We start from the raw sequence: 21,049 nt of genomic DNA, 5'->3' as shown, positions 1-21,049 counted from the left end.
AGTGAGCTCTCAAACGTAACAACTGCATTAACTGACTCTTTACAGTCACGTCGACAAGCACACAGATACATGGGTAAGGGAGGGGGTCCAGCCATTCCGCAATCTGATATGATCGATTCAATCCTGAAAGGAAACGAGCTAGATTTCCTCAAGAATGATCAACTCCATCAATCGGTCTTGTTTCAGGGAGCATTCATTCCTCACGTTCCCCCTCCTAAACATAAAGGCATTGAAAACAGAAATAAGAAATCCAATCTGTACAAATGAACAATATAAGACGACTTCCAATTTATTCCATTTCCTTCTGACTGCCCATATCCCGGGACTATCACTGCCTGGTGACAAACCGAAGAAAAGGAACACAAACATAAAACACCAGACAAATTCAATTAAATGCTCCTCGGAGCCAGACATTGTGCTTGATAAATACTGAATTGGCAGAACATGGGAGGGAGAGAGAAGGTTTGGGGGCGGGGGGGGAGAGAATAAGAGTAGGCACATGGATTCAGGCAACACTATCTTACCATCTGACGGAGCAATCCAGCACAGGGAGGGTCAAGCAGCAGGACAGAGGAAGCAAAGAGGAAGGAAGTGTGTTAGAATCCAGCTGGTAAGATCAGGTCTCTACACAAGCATTGACAGACACCGGACAGTATAACGGACACGAGGGTAGGACTGAGGGCTTCCAGTGTAGTACTGAAGATCTGGACATGCAGCAAAACTGGAGTCGCAAATACCAGGCACACAAACTGGGCTCCGATTTACCAATTCCTCAGAGGGTGGCCATCACACTTCTTCAAAGATAGTTCCTTCTACAGGGAAGAAACTGCAACACAGCAAAAGGCTGGGGAAAGTTTTAATCGGTGAAAGGATCAGGAAAGCACAGGCAAGGATTATTGTGACTTTAGAAAAAGCACCGACAAACGTCACCCAACATTCGGTCTGACCAAGTTATTGCTGCTTCAAATGATAAACCAAACTGATTGAACTGTTGCCAGTCTAACAAAGTTAATGTATGGATGTCAAGGGAGTCTGACAGAACCGTAATGTCTTTGGCATCTGTGTGTGTGTGTGTGCGCGCGCGCGCGTGTGTGCGCGTGCGGCACAGAGTTATATTCTCCCAGACTCTCTAACAGCATCCATCTAACAGGTCTCAGAAAACTCAGTAAATGTAATGGTGGCCTCTTGTCGTAACTGTACAGTGCACCTGGAATACTAAAATCAATCCTTCAGCACCGTCTTGGTCCCCTTGAGCAAGGAAATGTTTGGATTGGGTGCAGTCCAGGAAAGGTTCACCAAGCTGATTCCTGGGTTGCCTCCGGGAAAGGTTTGGCAGGTTCGACCCATACTCACTGGAGTTCAGAAGAATGTCAACATGCAAGATTCTGATTTGACAGGGTAGAGGCAGAGAGGGCGTTTCCTCCCGTGAAGGAATCTAGAACTCGGGGACCCGGTTCCAGAATATGGAGCACCCCATTTATAGAGATGGGTCGAAATTCCTTCTCCTCAAGGGTCATCGGCCTTTGGAGCTCTCATCCACTGACAGCAGCGGAGGCCGGGTCACTGAATATATTCAGGGCTGAGTTAGACATCGACTAGGGTGAGGTGGGGCCTGCGGGAATGTGGGGTCAAGGCCACAATCAGCTTAGCCATGATCTTACGGAATGGCCCAATCTCGCTCCCATTTCTTCTGACCCTACTATCACCCGTTCTCCTCGCACCCAGGTCTTTCTCAATCTCTGACCATCAGAGGACATGTGAAATGATGGTCTGCAGCAACTTTCATGGCCTGCGGAGAAGCCTTGATTCAGTGCAGATAAAACATCTAGCAATTAGCCTGCCTACCACCTGGATCCTGTCTGTTCCTTACTTTTCACCTGGCTTCTCACTAGTTAAAACTCTGGACTTTGGTGGGTTGTACTGTTGTCAGCCCCTCAAACAAACTTTGCCCCCTCATCTACTGCCCTCTGATGAAAACACTCACCACTCCACTCGACGACTTGGTCTTTAGTTCCAGCTTCACCAAACCGAACCCTAATGAACGAGAACAAGAGCGCATCAGCACTCGGAACATTGCAGCGCAACAAAGGCACCAGAGACAGTTCCGCAAAACTTAAATGTTCACATGTAAGGGCACGTCAAGAGAAAAAAAAACCACCGACAACCTCACGTTTACCTGGGTGGGAATGAAGTCCATTAGCGTTTTGAAATATAACGTCAATCCTTCAGCAAGCCAGGCAGCTGTGGAAACCAACATCAAGTGGAGAGGTCCTCAAGGAACATGGTGACGGGTTAAATCAGTGGGGGTTGGAGGGGGAATTGAAAGTGTACCTGGCAATATGTTAGAGTCAAAGTTATCACTTAACCCAAGGCAACGACTGAAGTAGAATTCTCGCCATGTTCTGGCGCTGTTAATTCTTCCTCTCAAGCTGTACCGACCTCCAGTGCGTCATGCAAATTTAGAGGACTCTGTAGTGAGCCTGGTTAAACTCAACTGCACTCTGTCAATGCCAGCCAAAAGCACCGACTGAGTCCCTCTCAATTCAAAGTCCTTCGAACATTGCAAGGGGAGGGGAGGACAGAATTCCAGGCATAAATGATTCACACAGTTACTAGGAATGACTGGAAAGCCGAGCATCACTTCAGGATCTCTGCACAAGGAGATAGTTTACCGTTCCTATACCAGGAATTTCTGAATCAGCAGAACTGCCTCTGGTGGGAAGGAATTACTGGGTCTCAGACTATCTCAGGTGGTCTTAACTGAGCATGAAGCTCTCAGCTCCAGCTATTATCAATCAGGCTCAGTAATCTGTCCAAATTAATCCTCTTTCCCCCCCTTCTCAGTGTCAACATTCAGGCCAAACGTCACAAATCAGAGGGACAAACCAAGCTGAGACGGTCATTATCCAGCCTCTTCCCAAAGTCGGGAAGGGCATGGGGTTGCTTCATTCCCCCAGGGGAATTGCCTTCGGGGCAGATTCCAGAAGACAAAGAGCACCCTGTCCTCGTTTGCATTGCCAGGGAAAGGGAGAGCAGGAAAAATACGTAACAGCGGAAGGGCCATTTCTAAAACAAAATAGAATGAATATCTTTTATTTATTTAATTAATTAATTAATGCCCGTGACGAACACAGAGCAGTTTGAAGAAAATACGATCCGAAGAACGTAACTATTATCCCGAAATCACACAAAGCTTTGTTCTCCCAAATTTAAGGCACAAGAAAGCCTGGATTCTGTCACCCGTTTGACATTTCTGCTTAATCTTCTCTCCGTGATTGTGAATACATTTTCACAATTAACAAAACCGAACAGAACAAACTGTCATTTCCCAGATTGGGGTGAGATCATGTCTGTTTCGTAAGTGGAGCAATTAGAAAAAAGAAAACGGGTGATTAATGCGGTGTCAATCGCAGGGAGATTGCCAGAGTCGGGGTCAGAGTGAGTCAGCAGTCACTCGGCACGGTTGAGGCTGATTTGAGGAGAGTTAGCGTGACTTTATGAAATCAAGCGCCTGGGCAAATGACTGAACCTGGCAGACGAAGGAGGGTCAATCAACACCATTTTATTCAGCTCCAACAAGACGACGTTGGCTAAAATGGAGGCAAATCGTTGTTTGGGTAGGAAATAAGATTGGGTGGGGAGAATGTAGGCTGTAACGAATAGGAAAAAAAAGGTAAGATTCTCACATTCTAGCAGCCAAACCAAATGATATTCCCCAGGGATTGGTACAGGATCCTGGCCTTTTCACTCATGCAGAGCAGAGGTAAGATGGGAGAATAATCGAAAAAGGGAAGTGTTGGCGGGCATTGGCAATACTGCGGTCCATTTTGGCACTCCTTACACGCTGACATTGCAGAGACTTGGCAAATCAATCACCGGTGACCCTGCGGCAAAGGGCAATCTTGGGTTCAAAGTGTATTCTCTTTAACACAGAAAGTTAATGGATGATCCGATCGAGACGCTAAACATTAATGAAAGGAATTGGAAGGAGAGGATAAGTTACTCTGTGTGGAGTCCGGAAGCAGGTAACACAAAGCAAGGAACACATTAATTTTAAATCTGAGACACATATTTGTTGGGCAAAGGTATCCAGGGATATGGAGGTGTATGCAGTTAGGCCACAGATTGGGATCTGAGATGGTTTTATTCTTTGCGTGAAAATAAAGATAGCAGTTAAGGGTGAGTGTATCAAAGTATTGATCCTCATTGTTTGGGGTAATTATAAGCTCTTTTTTGGTGCGATGTTAAAGGTATTTCAATACTGTGTTAGTAATAAATGTTGTTTTAATGTACCTATTTCTTTGTGCAATCACTCCTGGAACAAGGTATTTTTCTCTCTCAGTCTAACAAAAGGAAATTAAATTTGTGTCCAGTATCCCAGCCCACTGTTGGGGGCTGGTCCGGGATTGTAAATTAGGTTTCTTTCACAAATGAAACAAGCTGTCAGATTCTCAGGACTCCATCCACCACGGACCCAACTCACGCATGACCTTCGATACGGGTTTTGAAATAATTCAGGGGCAGAAATAAAGGCTGCTCACCATATCCTTTGTTGAAGAGGTCCCTGCTGGATTTGCCCAGGTCGGCGTATGATGGTGGCACAGACATTCTGCCATTGGAAAGGAGACAAGAAAGATGAGGGCTGCAAACGCAAAACTTTTGACAACTTGAAGAGAGATTCCGACTGCAGTCACGACAGCACAATGCTCTTTTTATTCTTCATCACGGTTAAGACTCCAGAATTTAAAATCAGCGGGGACTAACCAAGCTGAGTGCTTCAATGGGCACGAATTGCACATCTTTCTCAATATTATTAACAAACCTCCAGTGGTACCAATAAATCTGTCACCAATCAATGCACTGTGCAGTTGTGACGAAACAGCACAAATGAGTAAGAAATGCCAAGGTACCTCCACATACGACAGCACCAGACATTAATCCATGTTGAATAAAGCTCTGCATCAAACACCGTTCAATTAAGTTGCCTCTCACACAGCGATATCAGTCACTGATTTGTGCTTGCACTACACAGCACCAGGATAATGTTACCATTTAAAAGTTGCCATATTACAGCAGGGTAACTTGACCTGCCTACACCCCACCCCAGTACCGGACTAACGTTAAAAGGGATGAGCCTAAAGCCAAAGGACCTGCTTAAACCTTTCAGCTCAGCAAATGGGCTTTCGTCCCCAAGCTATCCAGTGTCAGCTCCGAGCATTCAAAAGGAGACACACTTGAGTCACTCAACCCTCCAAGTTGATTAGCGATACTCAACACGGTTTTGTGAAGGGTAGGTCATGTCTCACAAACCTTATTGAGTTTTTTGAGAAGGTGACCAAACAGGTGGATCAGGGTAAAGCTGTTGATGTGGTGTATATGGATTTCAGTAAGGCATTTGATAAGGTTCCCCACGGTAGGCTATTGCAGAAAATAAGGAAGTATGGAATTGAAGGTGATTTAGCGGTTTGGATCAGTAATTGGCTAGCTGAAAGAAGACAGAGGGTGGTGGTTGATGGCAAATGTTCATCCTGGAGTTCAGTTACTAGTGGTGTACCGCAAGGATCTGTTTTGGGGCCACTGCTGTTTGTCATTTTTATAAATGACCTGGAAGAGGGTGTAGAAGGATGGGTTAGTAAATTTGCAGATGACACGAAGGTCGGTGGAGTTGTGGATAGTGCTGAAGGATGTTATAGGATACAGAGGGACATAGATAAGCTGCAGAGCTGGGCTGAGAGGTGGCAGATGGAGTTTAATGCGGAAAAGTGTGAGGTGGTTCACTTTGGAAGGAGTAACAGGAATGCAGAGTACTGGGCTAATGGCAAGATTCTTGGTAGTGTAGATGAACAGAGAGATCTCGGCATCCAGGTACATAAATCCCTGAAAGTTGCCACCCAGGTTAATAGGGCTATTAAGAAGGCATATGGTGTGCTAGCCTTTATAAGCAGGGGATTGAGTTTCGGAACCACAAGGTCATGCTGCAGCTGTACATAACTCTGGTGCGGCCGCACCTGGAGTACTGCGTGCAGTTCTGGTCACCACATTATAGGAAGGATGTGGAAGCTTTGGAAAGGGTTCAGAGGAGATTTACTAGGATGTTGCCTGGTATGGAGGGAAGGTCTTACGAGGAAAGGCTCAGGGAATTGAGGTTGTTTTCGTTAGAGAGGAGAAGGCTGAGAGGTGACTTAATAGAGACATATAAGATAGTCAGAGGGTTAGATAGGGTGGACAGTGAGAGTCTTTTTCCTCGGATGGTGATGACCAACACGAGGGGACATAGCTTTAAATTGAGGGGTGAGAGATATAGGACAGATGTCAGAGGCAGTTTCTTTACTCAGAGAGTAGTAGGGGTGTGGAACGCCCTGCCTGCAATAGTAGTAGACTCGCCAACTTTAAGGGCATTTAAGTGGTCACTGGATAGACATATGGATGAAAATGGAATAGTGTAGGTCAGATAGGCTTCAGATGGTTTCACAGGTCGGCGCAACATCGAGGGCCGAAGGGCCCGTACTGCGCTGTAGTGTTCTATGTCTATAACAGGCAAGACAGCTTGCTCCCAAGAATTAAATCAATCAAGCTCTCTGCCACGTGGCATGGGCTACCCGAAATTCCTCACCAGACCTCAATATTCTGACTAACTAGCCAGTGATAATTACACTTTGCTCAAATGTTAAACTAGGTTGACATGCGATTGGAAACAACACACAGTACTGTCAGCGCTTTTGCGAGGATTTCTCCAAGTGTGTGACATCTCTTTATTCAGGCGTGTCCTCGTTCTGGCATCCAGTTGGATCAAAGTCTACGTTAAACACTGACAAACTTCAGAGAAAGATCCTGGAAGAGTCACAGGTATCCCACACAGCCACCTTGGGAACACAAACCATGAGTTTCAGCCAGTGCCAACAGATTAAAGAGTAAATGCAGAGGAGTGGCAGGGAGTAGTCACCCCTCCAGTTCAGATCCAGCTCTGACTGACTGTGTGATACACATAGAAAATAGGAGGCCATTCGGCCCTTCCAGCCTGCTCCCCCATTCATTATGACCATGGCTGATCATCAAGTTCAATACCCTGATCCTGCCTTCCCCCATATCCCTCGATCCCTTTAGCCCCAAGAGCAAAATCTAATTCCTTCTTGAAACACAACATTCTGGCCTCAACTACTTCCTGTGGGAGTGAATTCCACAGATTCACCACACTCTGGGTGAAGAAATTTCTCCTCACCTCAGTCCTAAAAGATTTACCCCTTATCCTCAAACTCTGACCCCTCGTTCCTGATTCCCCACCATCGGCAACATTTTTTCTGAATCTACCCTGTCTAATCCTGTTAGAATTTTCTACGTTTTTATGAGATCCCCCCTCACTCTTCTAATCCCCAATGAATATAATCCTCACCGACTTAGTCTCTCCTCATATGACAGTCCCGCCATCTCAGGAATCAGTCTGGTAAACCTTCGCTGCCCTCCCTCCATAGCAAGAACATCCTTCCTCAGATAGGGACCCCAAAACAGCACACAATACTCCAGGTGTGGCCTCACCAATGCCTGATACAACTGCAGTAAAACATCTCTATTCCTATCCACAAATCCTCTCGCTATGAAGGCAAACATGTCATTTGCCCTCTTTACTGCCTGCTGTACCTGCGCGCTTCCTGTCAGCGACTGATGCACGAGGACACCAAGGTCTCGCTGAGTATCCACCTCCCTCAATTTACACCCATTCAAATAATCATCTGCCTTCCAAGTTTTCCAACCGAAATGGATAACCTCACATTATCCACATTATACTGTATCTGCCAAGCATGTGCCCACTCATTCAACCCTCAGAAGCATTTCCGCAGCCTCCTCACAGCTCACCCTCCCACAGAAGTTTGTATCATCTGCAAATTTGAATATATTACATTTAGATCCCGCGACCAAATACTTAATATAAAATGTGAATAATATGCAATGTTCGGTACCAAACAGGGTATATAACCAAGTGCTGCCCAACATTCAGTGCCAAAATTACCCCAACATTACACAGGACTGACCCTCAATGAAGCAGTCACGCAGGAATCTGAGGGAGACAAGGACCAAAACCAGTGCTGTACCTGTCCTGGGAGTGTTTGATGGGGACAGTGTAGAGGGAGCTTTACTCTGTATCTAACCCCATGCTGTACCTGTCCTGGGAGTGTTCGATGGGGACAGTGTAGAGGGAGCTTTACTCTGTATCTAACGCCGTGCTGTACCTGTCCTGGGAGTGTTTGATGGGGACAGTGTAGAGGGAGCTTTACTCTGTATCTAACCCCGTGCTGTACCTGTCCTGGGAGTGTTTGATTGGGACAGTGCAGAGGGAGCTTTACTCTGTATCTAACCCCGTGCTGTACCAGTCCTGGGAGTGTTTGATGGGGACAGTGTAGAGGGAGCTTTACTCTGTATCTAACCCCGTGCTGTCCCTGTCCTGGGAGTGTTTGATGGGGTCAGTGTAGAGGGAGCTTCACTCTGTATCTAACCCCGTGCTGTACCTGTCCTGGGAGTGTTTGATGGGGACAGTGTAGAAGGAGCTTTACTCTGTATCTAACCCCGTGCTGTACCAGCCCAGGGAGTGTTTGATGGGGACAGTGTAGAGGGAGCTTTACTCTGTATCTAATCCCATGCTGTACCTGTCCTGGGAGTGTTTGATGGGGACAGTGTAAAGGGAGCTTTACTCTGTATCTAACCCCGTGCTGTACCTGTCCTGGGAGTGTTTGATGGGGACAGTGTAGAGGGAGCTTTACTCTGTATCTAACCCTGTTCTGTACATGTCGTGGGAGTATTTGCTGGGGACAGTGTAGAGGGAGCTTTACTCTGTATCTGACCCCATGCTGTACCTGTCCTGGGAGTGTTTGATGGGGACAGTGTGGAAGGAGCTTTACTCTGTATCTAACGCCACGCTGTACCTGTCATGTATTATCTCTCTATAATGGGGATGGTGTGGGGTTTATCTCTATATAATGGGGATGGGGTGGGGTTTATCTCTATACAATGGGGATGGTGTGGGGTTTATCTCTCTATATAATGGGGATGGTGTGGGGTTTATCTCTATATAATGGGGATGGTGTGGGGTTTATCTCTCTCTATATAATGGGGATGTTGTGGGGTTTATCTCTCTATATATAATGGGGATGGTGTGGGGTTTATCTCTCTATATAATGGGGATGGTGTGGGGTTTATCTCTATATAATGGGGATGGTGTGGGGTTTATCACTATATAATGGGGATGGTGTGGGGTTTACCTCTCTATATAATGGGGATGGTGTGGGGTTTATCTCTCTATATATAATGGGGATGGTGTGGGGTTTATCTCTCTATATAATGGGGATGGTGTGGGGTTTATCTCTATATAATGGGGATGGTGTGGGGTTTATCTCTATATAATGGGGATGGTGTGAGGTTTATCTCTATATAATGGGGATGGTGTGGGGTTTATCTCTATATAATGGGGATGGTGTGAGGTTTATCTCTATATAATGGGGATGGTGTGGGGTTTATCACTATATAATGGGGATGGTGTGGGGTTTATCTCTCTCTATATAATGGGGATGGTGTGGGGTTTGTCTCTCTCTATATAATGGGGATGGTGTGGGGTTTATCTCTCTCTATACAATGGGGATGGTGTGGGGTTTATCACTATATATAATGGGGATGGTGTGGGGTTTACCACTATATAATGGGGATGGTGTGGGGTTTATCTCTCTCTATATAATGGGGATGGTGTGGGGTTTGTCTCTCTATATATAATGGGGATGGTGTGGGGTTTATCTCTCTCAATACAATGGGGATGGTGTGGGGTTTATCACTATATATAATGGGGATGGTGTGGGGTTTATCTCTCTCTATATATAATGGGGATGGTGTGGGGTTTGTCTCTCTCTATATAATGGGGATGGTGTGGGGTTTATCTCTCTCTATATAATGGGGATGGTGTGGGGTTTATCTCTCTATATAATGGGGATGGTGTGGGGTTTATCTCTATATAATGGGGATGGTGTGGGGTTTATCTCTCTATATAATGGGGATGGTGTGGGGTTTATCTCTATATAATGGGGATGGTGTGGGGTTTATCTCTCTATATAATGGGGACGGTGTGGGGTTTATCTCTCTATATAATGGGGACGGTGTGGGGTTTATCTCTCTATATAATGGGGATGGTGTGGGGTTTATCTCTATATAATGGGGGATGGTGTGGGGTTTATCTCTATATAATGGGGATGGTGTGGGGTTTATCTCTATATAATGGGGATGGTGTGGGGTTTATCTCTATATAATGGGGATGGTGTGGGGTTTATCTCTATATAATGGGGATGGTGTGGGGTTTATCTCTATATAATGGGGACGGTGTGGGGTTTATCTCTCTATATAATGGGGATGGTGTGGGGTTTATCTCTATATAATGGGGATGGTGTGGGGTTTATCTCTATATAATGGGGATGGTGTGGGGTTGATCTCTCTCTATATAATGGGGATGGTGTGGGGTTTATCACTATATAATGGGGATGGTGTGGGGTTTATCTCTCTATATAATGGGGATGGTGTGGGGTTTATCTCTCTCTATATAATGGGGACGGTGTGGGGTTTATCTCTCTCTATATAATGGGGATGGTGTGGGGTTTATCTCTCTATATAATGGGGATGGTGTGGGGTTTATCTCTATATAATGGGGATGGTGTGGGGTTTATCTCTATATAATGGGGATGGTGTGGGGTTTATCTCTATATAATGGGGACGGTGTGGGGTTTATCTCTCTATATAATGGGGATGGTGTGGGGTTTATCTCTATATAATGGGGATGGTGTGGGGTTTATCTCTATATAATGGGGACGGTGTGGGGTTTATCTCTATATAATGGGGACGGTGTGGGGTTTATCTCCATATAATGGGGATGGTGTGGGGTTTATCTCTATATAATGGGGATGGTGTGGGGTTTATCTCTATATAATGGGGATGGTGTGGGGTTTATCTCTATATAATGGGGATGGTGTGGGGTTTATCTCTCTATATAATGGGGATGGGGTGGGGTTTATCTCTATATAATGGGGATGGTGTGGGGTTTATCTCTCTCTATATAATGGGGATGGTGTGGGGTTTATCTCTATATAATGGGGATGGTGTGGGGTTTATCTCTATATAATGGGGATGGTGTGGGGTTTATCTCTATATAATGGGGATGGTGTGGGGTTTATCTCTCTCTATATAATGGGGATGGTGTGGGGTTTATCTCTATATAATGGGGATGGTGTGGGGTTTATCTCTCTCTATATAATGGGGACGGTGTGGGGTTTATCTCTATATAATGGGGATGGTGTGGGGTTTATCTCTATATAATGGGGATGGTGTGGGGTTTATCTCTCTCTATATAATGGGGATGGTGTGGGGTTTATCTCTATATAATGGGGATGGTGTGGGGTTTATCTCTCTCTATATAATGGGGACGGTGTGGGGTTTATCTCTATATAATGGGGATGGTGTGGGGTTTATCTCTCTCTATATAATGGGGACGGTGTGGGGTTTATCTCTATATAATGGGGATGGTGTGGGGTTTATCACTATTTAATGGGGATGGTGTGGGGTTTATCTCTCTCTATATAATGGGGACGATGTGGGGTTTATCTCTATATAATGGGGATGGTGTGGGGTTTATCTCTCTCTATATAATGGGGACGGTGTGGGGTTTATCTCTATATAATGGGGATGGTGTGGGGTTTATCACTATATAATGGGGATGGTGTGGGGTTTATCTCTATATAATGGGGATGGTGTGGGGTTTATCTCTCTATATAATGGGGATGGGGTGGGGTTTATCTCTATATAATGGGGATGGTGTGGGGTTTATCTCCATATAATGGGGATGGTGTGGGGTTTATCTCTATATAATGGGGATGGTGTGGGGTTTATCTCTCTCTATATAATGGGGATGGTGTGGGGTTTATCTCTCTATATAATGGGGATGGTGTGGGGTTTATCTCTATATAATGGGGATGGTGTGGGGTTTATCTCTATATAATGGGGATGGTGTGGGGTTTATCTCTCTCTGTATAATGGGGATGGTGTGGGGTTTATCTCTCTCTATATAATGGGGATGGTGTGGGGTTTATCTCTATATAATGGAGATGGTGTGGGGTTTATCTCTCTCTATATAATGGGGATGGTGTGGGGTTTATCTCTCTCTATATAATGGGGATGGTGTGGGGTTTATCTCTCTCTATATAATGGGGATGGTGTGGGGTTTATCTCTATATAATGGGGATGGGGTGGGGTTTATCTCTCTCTATATAATGGGGATGGTGTGGGGTTTATCTCTCTATATATAATGGGGACGGTGTGGGGTTTATCTCTCTATATAATGGGGATGGTGTGGGGTTTATCTCTCTCTATATAATGGGGATGGTGTGGGGTTTATCTCTATATAATGGAGATGGTGTGGGGTTTATCTCTCTCTATATAATGGGGATGGTGTGGGGTTTATCTCTCTCTATATAATGGGGATGGTGTGGGGTTTATCTCTCTCTATATAATGGGGATGGTGTGGGGTTTATCTCTATATAATGGGGACGGTGTGGGGTTTATCTCTCTATATAATGGGGATGGTGTGGGGTTTATCTCTATATAATGGGGATGGTGTGGGGTTTATCTCTATATAATGGGGATGGTGTGGGGTTTATCTCTATATAATGGGGATGGTGTGGGGTTTATCTCTATATAATGGGGATGGTGTGGGGTTTATCTCTATATAATGGGGATGGCGTGGGGTTTATCTCTATATAATGGGGACGGTGTGGGGTTTATCTCTCTATATAATGGGGATGGTGTGGGGTTTATCTCTATATAATGGGGATGGTGTGGTGTTGATCTCTATATAATGGGGATGGTGTGGGGTTGATCTCTCTCTATATAATGGGGATGGTGTGGGGTTTATCACTATATAATGGGGATGGTGTGGGGTTTATCTCTCTCTATATAATGGGGACGGTGTGGGGTTTATCTCTCTCTCTATAATGGGGATGGTGTGGGGTTTATCTCTCTATATAATGGGGATGGTGTGGGGTTTATCTCTATATAATGGGGATGGTGTGGGGTTGATCTCTCTATATAATGGGGATGGTGTGGGGTTTATCACTATATAATGGGGATGGTGGGGGGTTTTGTCTCTATATAACGGGGATGGTGTGGGGTTTATCACTATATAATGGGGATGGTGTGGGGTTTATCACTATATAATGGGGATGGTGTGGGGTTTATCTCTATATAATGGGGATGGTGTGGGGTTTATCTCTATATAATGGGGACGGTGTGGGGTTTATCTCTCTATATAATGGGGATGGTGTGGGGTTTATCTCTATATAATGGCGATGGTGTGGGGTTTATCTCTATATAATGGGGATGGTGTGGGCTTTATCTCTATATAATGGGGATGGGGTGGGGTTTATCTCTCTCTATATAATGGGGACGGTGTGGGGTTTATCTCTCTATATAATGGGGATGGGGTGGGGTTTATCTCTCTCTATATAATGGAGATGGTGTGGGGTTTATCTCTATATAATGGGGATGGTGTGGGGTTTATCTCTCTCTATATAATGGGGATGGTGTGGGGTTTATCTCTCTATATAATGGGGATGGTGTGGGGTTTATCTCTATATAATGGGGATGTTGTGGGGTTTATCTCTCTCTGTATGATGGGGATGGTGTGGGGTTTATCTCTCTCTATATAATGGGGATGGTGTGGGGTTTATCTCTCTATATAATGGGGATGGTGTGGGGTTTATCTCTCTCTGTATAATGGGGATGGTGTGGGGTTTATCTCTATATAATGGGGACGGTGTGGGGTTTATCTCTCTATATAATGGGGACGGTGTGGGGTTTATCTCTCTCTATATAATGGGGATGGTGTGGGGTTTATCTCTCCCTATATAATGGGGATGGTGTGGGGTTTATCTCTCTCTGTATAATGGGGATGGTGTGGGGTTTATCTCTCTCTATATAATGGGGATGGTGTGGGGTTTATCTCTCTCTATATAATGGGGATGGTGTGGGGTTTATCTCTCCCTGTATAATGGGGATGGTGTGGGGTTTATCTCTCTCTGTATAATGGGGATGGTGTGGGGTTTATCTCTATATAATGGGGATGGTGTGGGGTTTATCTCTATATAATGGGGATGGTGTGGGGTTTATCTCTCTATATAATGGGGATGGTGTGGGGTTGATCTCTCTATATAATGCGGATGGTGTGGGGTTTATCTCTCTCTATATAATGGGGATGGTGTGGGGTTTATCTCTCTATATAATGGGGATGGTGTGGGGTTTATCTCTCTATATAATGGGGATGGTGTGGGGTTTATCTCTCTATATAATGGGGATGGTGTGGGGTTTATCTCTCTATATAATGGGGATGGTGTGGGGTTTATCTCTCTCTATATAATGGGGATGGTGTGGGGTTTATCTCTATATAATGGGGATGGTGTGGGGTTTATCTCTCTATATAGTGGGGATGGTGTGGGGTTTATCTCTCTCTATATAATGGGGATGGTGTGGGGTTTATCTCTATATAATGGGGATGGTGTGGGGTTTAATCTCTCTCTATATAATGGGGATGGGGTGGGGTTTATCTCTCTCTATATAATGGGGATGGTGTGGGGTTTATCTCTCTATATATAATGGGGACGGTGTGGGGTTTATCTCTCTATATAATGGGGATGGTGTGGGGTTTATCTCTCTCTATATAATGGGGATGGTGTGGGGTTTATCTCTATATAATGGAGATGGTGTGGGGTTTATCTCTCTCTATATAATGGGGATGGTGTGGGGTTTATCTCTCTCTATATAATGGGGATGGTGTGGGGTTTATCTCTCTCTATATAATGGGGATGGTGTGGGGTTTATCTCTATATAATGGGGACGGTGTGGGGTTTATCTCTCTATATAATGGGGATGGTGTGGGGTTTATCTCTATATAATGGGGATGGTGTGGGGTTTATCTCTATATAATGGGGATGGTGTGGGGTTTATCTCTATATAATGGGGATGGTGTGGGGTTTATCTCTATATAATGGGGATGGTGTGGGGTTTATCTCTATATAATGGGGATGGCGTGGGGTTTATCTCTATATAATGGGGACGGTGTGGGGTTTATCTCTCTATATAATGGGGATGGTGTGGGGTTTATCTCTATATAATGGGGATGGTGTGGTGTTGATCTCTATATAATGGGGATGGTGTGGGGTTGATCTCTCTCTATATAATGGGGATGGTGTGGGGTTTATCACTATATAATGGGGATGGTGTGGGGTTTATCTCTCTCTATATAATGGGGACGGTGTGGGGTTTATCTCTCTCTCTATAATGGGGATGGTGTGGGGTTTATCTCTCTATATAATGGGGATGGTGTGGGGTTTATCTCTATATAATGGGGATGGTGTGGGGTTGATCTCTCTATATAATGGGGATGGTGTGGGGTTTATCACTATATAATGGGGATGGTGGGGGGTTTTGTCTCTATATAACGGGGATGGTGTGGGGTTTATCACTATATAATGGGGATGGTGTGGGGTTTATCACTATATAATGGGGATGGTGTGGGGTTTATCTCTATATAATGGGGATGGTGTGGGGTTTATCTCTATATAATGGGGACGGTGTGGGGTTTATCTCTCTATATAATGGGGATGGTGTGGGGTTTATCTCTATATAATGGCGATGGTGTGGGGTTTATCTCTATATAATGGGGATGGTGTGGGCTTTATCTCTATATAATGGGGATGGGGTGGGGTTTATCTCTCTCTATATAATGGGGACGGTGTGGGGTTTATCTCTCTATATAATGGGGATGGGGTGGGGTTTATCTCTCTCTATATAATGGAGATGGTGTGGGGTTTATCTCTATATAATGGGGATGGTGTGGGGTTTATCTCTCTCTATATAATGGGGATGGTGTGGGGTTTATCTCTCTATATAATGGGGATGGTGTGGGGTTTATCTCTATATAATGGGGATGTTGTGGGGTTTATCTCTCTCTGTATGATGGGGATGGTGTGGGGTTTATCTCTCTCTATATAATGGGGATGGTGTGGGGTTTATCTCTCTATATAATGGGGATGGTGTGGGGTTTATCTCTCTCTGTATAATGGGGATGGTGTGGGGTTTATCTCTATATAATGGGGACGGTGTGGGGTTTATCTCTCTATATAATGGGGACGGTGTGGGGTTTATCTCTCTCTATATAATGGGGATGGTGTGGGGTTTATCTCTCCCTATATAATGGGGATGGTGTGGGGTTTATCTCTCTCTGTATAATGGGGATGGTGTGGGGTTTATCTCTCTCTATATAATGGGGATGGTGTGGGGTTTATCTCTCTCTATATAATGGGGATGGTGTGGGGTTTATCTCTCCCTGTATAATGGGGATGGTGTGGGGTTTATCTCTCTCTGTATAATGGGGATGGTGTGGGGTTTATCTCTATATAATGGGGATGGTGTGGGGTTTATCTCTATATAATGGGGATGGTGTGGGGTTTATCTCTCTATATAATGGGGATGGTGTGGGGTTGATCTCTCTATATAATGCGGATGGTGTGGGGTTTATCTCTCTCTATATAATGGGGATGGTGTGGGGTTTATCTCTCTATATAATGGGGATGGTGTGGGGTTTATCTCTCTATATAATGGGGATGGTGTGGGGTTTATCTCTCTATATAATGGGGATGGTGTGGGGTTTATCTCTCTATATAATGGGGATGGTGTGGGGTTTATCTCTCTCTATATAATGGGGATGGTGTGGGGTTTATCTCTATATAATGGGGATGGTGTGGGGTTTATCTCTCTATATAGTGGGGATGGTGTGGGGTTTATCTCTCTCTATATAATGGGGATGGTGTGGGGTTTATCTCTATATAATGGGGATGGTGTGGGGTTTAATCTCTCTCTATATAATGGGGATGGTGTGGGGTTTATCTCTCTCTATATAATGGGGATGGTGTGGGGTTTATCTCTCTATATAATGGGGACGGTGTGGGGTTTATCTCTATATAATGGGGACGGTGTGGGGTTTATCTCTATATAATGGGGACGGTGTGGGGTTTATCTCTATATAATGGGGACGGTGTGGGGTTTATCTCTATATAATGGGGACGGTGTGGGGTTTATCTCTATATAATGGGGATGGTGTGGGGTATATCTCTCTATATAATGGGGATGGTGTGGGGTTTATCTCTATATAATGGGGATGGTGTGGGGTTTATCTCTATATAATGGGGATGGTGTGGGGTTTATCTCTATATATATAATGGGGACGGTGTGGGGTTTATCTCTCTATATAATGGGGATGGTGTGGGGTTTATCTCTCTATATAATGGGGATGGTGTGGGGTTTATCTCTCTCTATATAATGGGGATGGTGTGGGGTTTAATCTCTCTCTATATAATGGGGATGGTGTGGGGTTTATCACTATATAATGGGGACGGTGTGGGGTTTATCACTATATAATGGGGACGGTGTGGGGTTAATCTCTATATAATGGGGACGCTGTGGGGTTTATCTCTATATAATGGGGACGGTGTGGGGTTTATCACTATATAATGGGGATGGTGTGGGGTTTATCTCTCTCTATATAATGGGGATGGTGTGGGGTTTAATCTCTCTCTATATAATGGAGATGGTGTGGGGTTTATCTCTCTCTATATAATGGGGACGGTGTGGGGTTTATCTCTCTATATAATGGGGATGGTGTGGGGTTTTCTCTATATAATGGGGATGGTGTGGGGTTTGTCTCTATATAATGGGGACGGTGTGGGGTTTCTCTCTATATAATGGGGACGGTGTGGGGTTTATCTCTATATAATGGGGACGCTGTGGGGTTTATCTCTATATAATGGGGACGGTGTGGGGTTTATCACTATATAATGGGGATGGTGTGGGGTTTATCTCTCTCTATATAATGGGGATGGTGTGGGGTTTAATCTCTCTCTATATAATGGAGATGGTGTGGGGTTTATCTCTCTCTATATAATGGGGACGGTGTGGGGTTTATCTCTCTATATATAATGGGGATGGTTTGGGGTTTATCTCTCTATATAATGGGGATGGTGTGGGGTTTATCACTATATAATGGGGACGGTGTGGGGTTTATCTCTATATAATGGGGATGGTGTGGGGTTTATCACTATATAATGAAGGCCAGCCTTCCCCGGGGCCAAGGCCAGCCTTCCCCGGGGCCAAGGCCAGCCTTCCCCGGGGCCAAGGCCAGCCTTCCCCGGGGCCAAGGCCAGCCTTCCCCGGGGCCAAGGCCAGCCTTCCCCGGGGCCAAGGCCAGCCTTCCCCGGGGCCAAGGCCAGCGTTCCCCGGGCCAAGTCCAGCATTCCCCGGGGCCAAGGCCAGCCTTCCCCGGGGCCAAGGCCAGCCTTCCCCGGGGCCAAGGCCAGCCTTCCCCGGGGCCAAGGCCAGCCTTCCCCGGGGCCAAGGCCAGCCTTCCCCGGGGCCAAGGCCAGCCTTCCCCGGGGCCAAGGCCAGCCTTCCCCGGGGCCAAGGCCAGCCTTCCCCGGGGCCAAGGCCAGCCTTCCCCGGGGCCAAGGCCAGCCTTCCCCGGGGCCAAGGCCAGCCTTCCCCGGGGCCAAGGCCAGCCTTCCCCGGGGCCAAGGCCAGCCTTCCCCGGGGCCAAGGCCAGCCTTCCCCGGGGCCAAGGCCAGCGTTCCCCGGGCCAAGTCCAGCATTCCCCGGGGCCAAGGCCAGCCTTCCCCGGGGCCAAGGCCAGCCTTCCCCGGGGCCACTCCCTCCCACGGGCCTGGCTCCAGTTCCTCAGCCCCCGACCCCGCTCTCTCTGCCCAGGGTCGCCCCCGGCCCCGCTCTCTCTGCCCAGGGTCGCCCCCGGCCCCGCTCTCTCTGCCCAGGGTCGCCCCCGGCCCCGCTCTCTCTGCCCCGGGTCGCCCCGCTCCAGCTACCTGCAGCCTCGATGTCCGCCGCCGATTCGATCCGAGAGGGCACGGTGAAGGAGAGAGGTGGCAGCACTGCGCGTGCGCCAGGAAGGGGCAGCAGTGCGCTTGCGCCGCACGCTGGGTTGGTATCACTGTGCCTGCGCGTGTTTCCGGATTCGCAGTGCATCTGCGCCGTTCTACGCCCTGCCTCCTGCGCCAGCTCCGCTCGCCTCCGGCTGCACCGCCCCCTCTGTCCGGCGAGCGTGGCTCAGGTCACACTGGATCCTTCAACCCACTGCCCCTGGCTCCTTCAACCCACTGCCCCTGGCTCCTTCAACCCCCTACCCCTGGCTCCTTCAACCCACTGCCCCTGGCTCCTTCCTCCCACTGCCCCAGGCTCCTTCAACCCCCTACCCCTGGCTCCTTCAACCCACTGCCCCTGGCTCCTTCAACCCACTGCCCCTGGCTCCTTCAACCCCCTACCCCTGGCTCCTTCAACCCACTGCCCCTGGCTCCTTCCTCCCACTGCCTCTGGCTCCTTCAACCCACCGCCCCTGGCTCCTTCCTCCCACTGCCCCTGGCTCCTTCAACCCACTGCCCCTGGCTCCTTCAACCCACTGCCCCTGGCTCCTTCAACCCACCGCCCCTGGCTCCTTCCTCCCACTGCCCCTGGCTCCTTCAACCCACTGCCCCTGGCTCCTTCAACCCACTGCCACTGGCTCCTTCAACCCACTGCCCCAGGCTCCTTCAACCCCCTACCCCTGGCTCCTTCAACCCACTGCCACTGGCTCCTTCAACCCACTGCCCCTGGCTCCTTCCTCCCACTGCCCCTGGCTCCTTCAACCCACTGTCACTGGCTCCTTCAACCCACTGTCACTGGCTCCTTCAACCCACTGCCCGTGGCTCCTTCAACCCACTGCCCCTGGCTCCTTCAACCCACTGCCACTGGCTCCTTCAACCCACTGCCCCAGGCTCCTTCAACCCCCTACCCCTGGCTCTTTCAACCCACTGCCACTGGCTCCTTCAACCCACTGTCACTGGCTCCTTCAACCCACTGTCACTGGCTCCTTCAACCCACTGCCCCTGGCTCCGTCAACCCACTGCCCCTGGCTCCTTCAACCCACTGCCCCTGGCTCCTTCAACCCACTGCCCCTGGCTCCTTCAACCCACTGCCACTGGCTCCTTCAACCCACTGCCCCTGGCTCCTTCAACCCACTGTCACTGGCTCCTTCAACCCACTGTCACTGGCTCCTTCAACCCACTGCCCCTGGCTCCTTCAACCCACTGCCCCTGGCTCCGTCAACCCACTGCCCCTGGCTCCTTCAACCCACTGCCCCTGGCTCCTTCAACCCACTGCCCCTGGCTCCTTCAACCCACTGCCACTGGCTCCTTCAACCCACTGCCCCTGGCTCCTTCAACCCACTGCCCCTGGCTCCTTCAACCCACTGCCACTGGCTCCTTCAACCCACTGCCCCTGGCTCCTTCCTCCCACTGCCCCTGGCTCCTTCCTCCCACTGCCCCTGGCTCCTTCCTCCCACTGCCCCTGGCTCCTTCCACCCACTGTCACTGGCTCCTTCCACCCACTGTCACTGGCTGCTTCAACCCACTGCCCCTGGCTCCTTCAACCCACTGCCCCTGGCTCCTTCAACCCACCATCACTGGCTCCTTCAACCCACTGCCCCTGGCTCCTTCAACCCACTGCCCCTGGCTCCGTCAACCCACTGTCACTGGCTCCTTCAACCCACCTTCACTGGCTCCTTCAGCCCACTGTCACTGGCTCCTTCAACCCACTGCCACTGGCTCCTTCAACCCCCTACCCCTGGCTCCTTCCATCCACTGCCCCGGCTCCTTCCACCCACTGCTACTGGCTCCTTCAACCCACTGCCCCTGGCTCCTTCCTCCCACTGCCCCTGGCTCCTTCCTCCCACTGCCCCAGGCTCCTTCCTCCCACTGCCACTGGCTCCTTCAACCCACTGCCCCTGGCTCCTTCAACCCACTGCCCCTGGCTCCTTCAACCCACTGCCACTGGCTCCTTCAACCCACTGCCCCTGGCTCATTCAACCCACTGCCCCTGGCTCCTTCAACCCACTGCCCCTGGCTCCTTCAACCCACTGCCCCTGGCTCCTTCAACCCAC

At 47.9% G+C, this 21,049-nt stretch overlaps 1 protein-coding gene across 2 annotated transcripts in view; it reads right to left on the bottom strand.

Moving 5' to 3' along the window:
• Positions 1-19,092, bottom strand: part of vdac3 (voltage-dependent anion channel 3) — a 32,622-nt gene extending 13,530 nt beyond the window's left edge. The window contains exons 1-4 of one of the 2 annotated variants that reach the window (XM_038785200.1): positions 18,942-19,092; positions 4,542-4,609; positions 1,985-2,034; positions 525-527 (exon numbers count right to left, since the gene is read on the bottom strand). In XM_038785200.1, coding sequence (XP_038641128.1) covers positions 525-527; positions 1,985-2,034; positions 4,542-4,608 — 120 coding nt within the window. In that variant the 5' untranslated portion in view covers position 4,609; positions 18,942-19,092. The remainder of the gene's footprint in view (positions 1-524; positions 528-1,984; positions 2,035-4,541; positions 4,610-18,941) is intronic. The other variant, XM_038785201.1, reaches the window with a different exon arrangement.
• Positions 19,093-21,049: the final 1,957 nt, after the last annotated feature.

This window comes from Scyliorhinus canicula, chromosome 26, assembly GCF_902713615.1.
Source record: "Scyliorhinus canicula chromosome 26, sScyCan1.1, whole genome shotgun sequence".
NCBI classification, from domain to species: Eukaryota; Metazoa; Chordata; class Chondrichthyes; order Carcharhiniformes; family Scyliorhinidae; genus Scyliorhinus; species Scyliorhinus canicula.
Note: the sequence above shows the minus strand (reverse complement) of the source record. Positions and strands in the feature narration are given on the sequence as shown.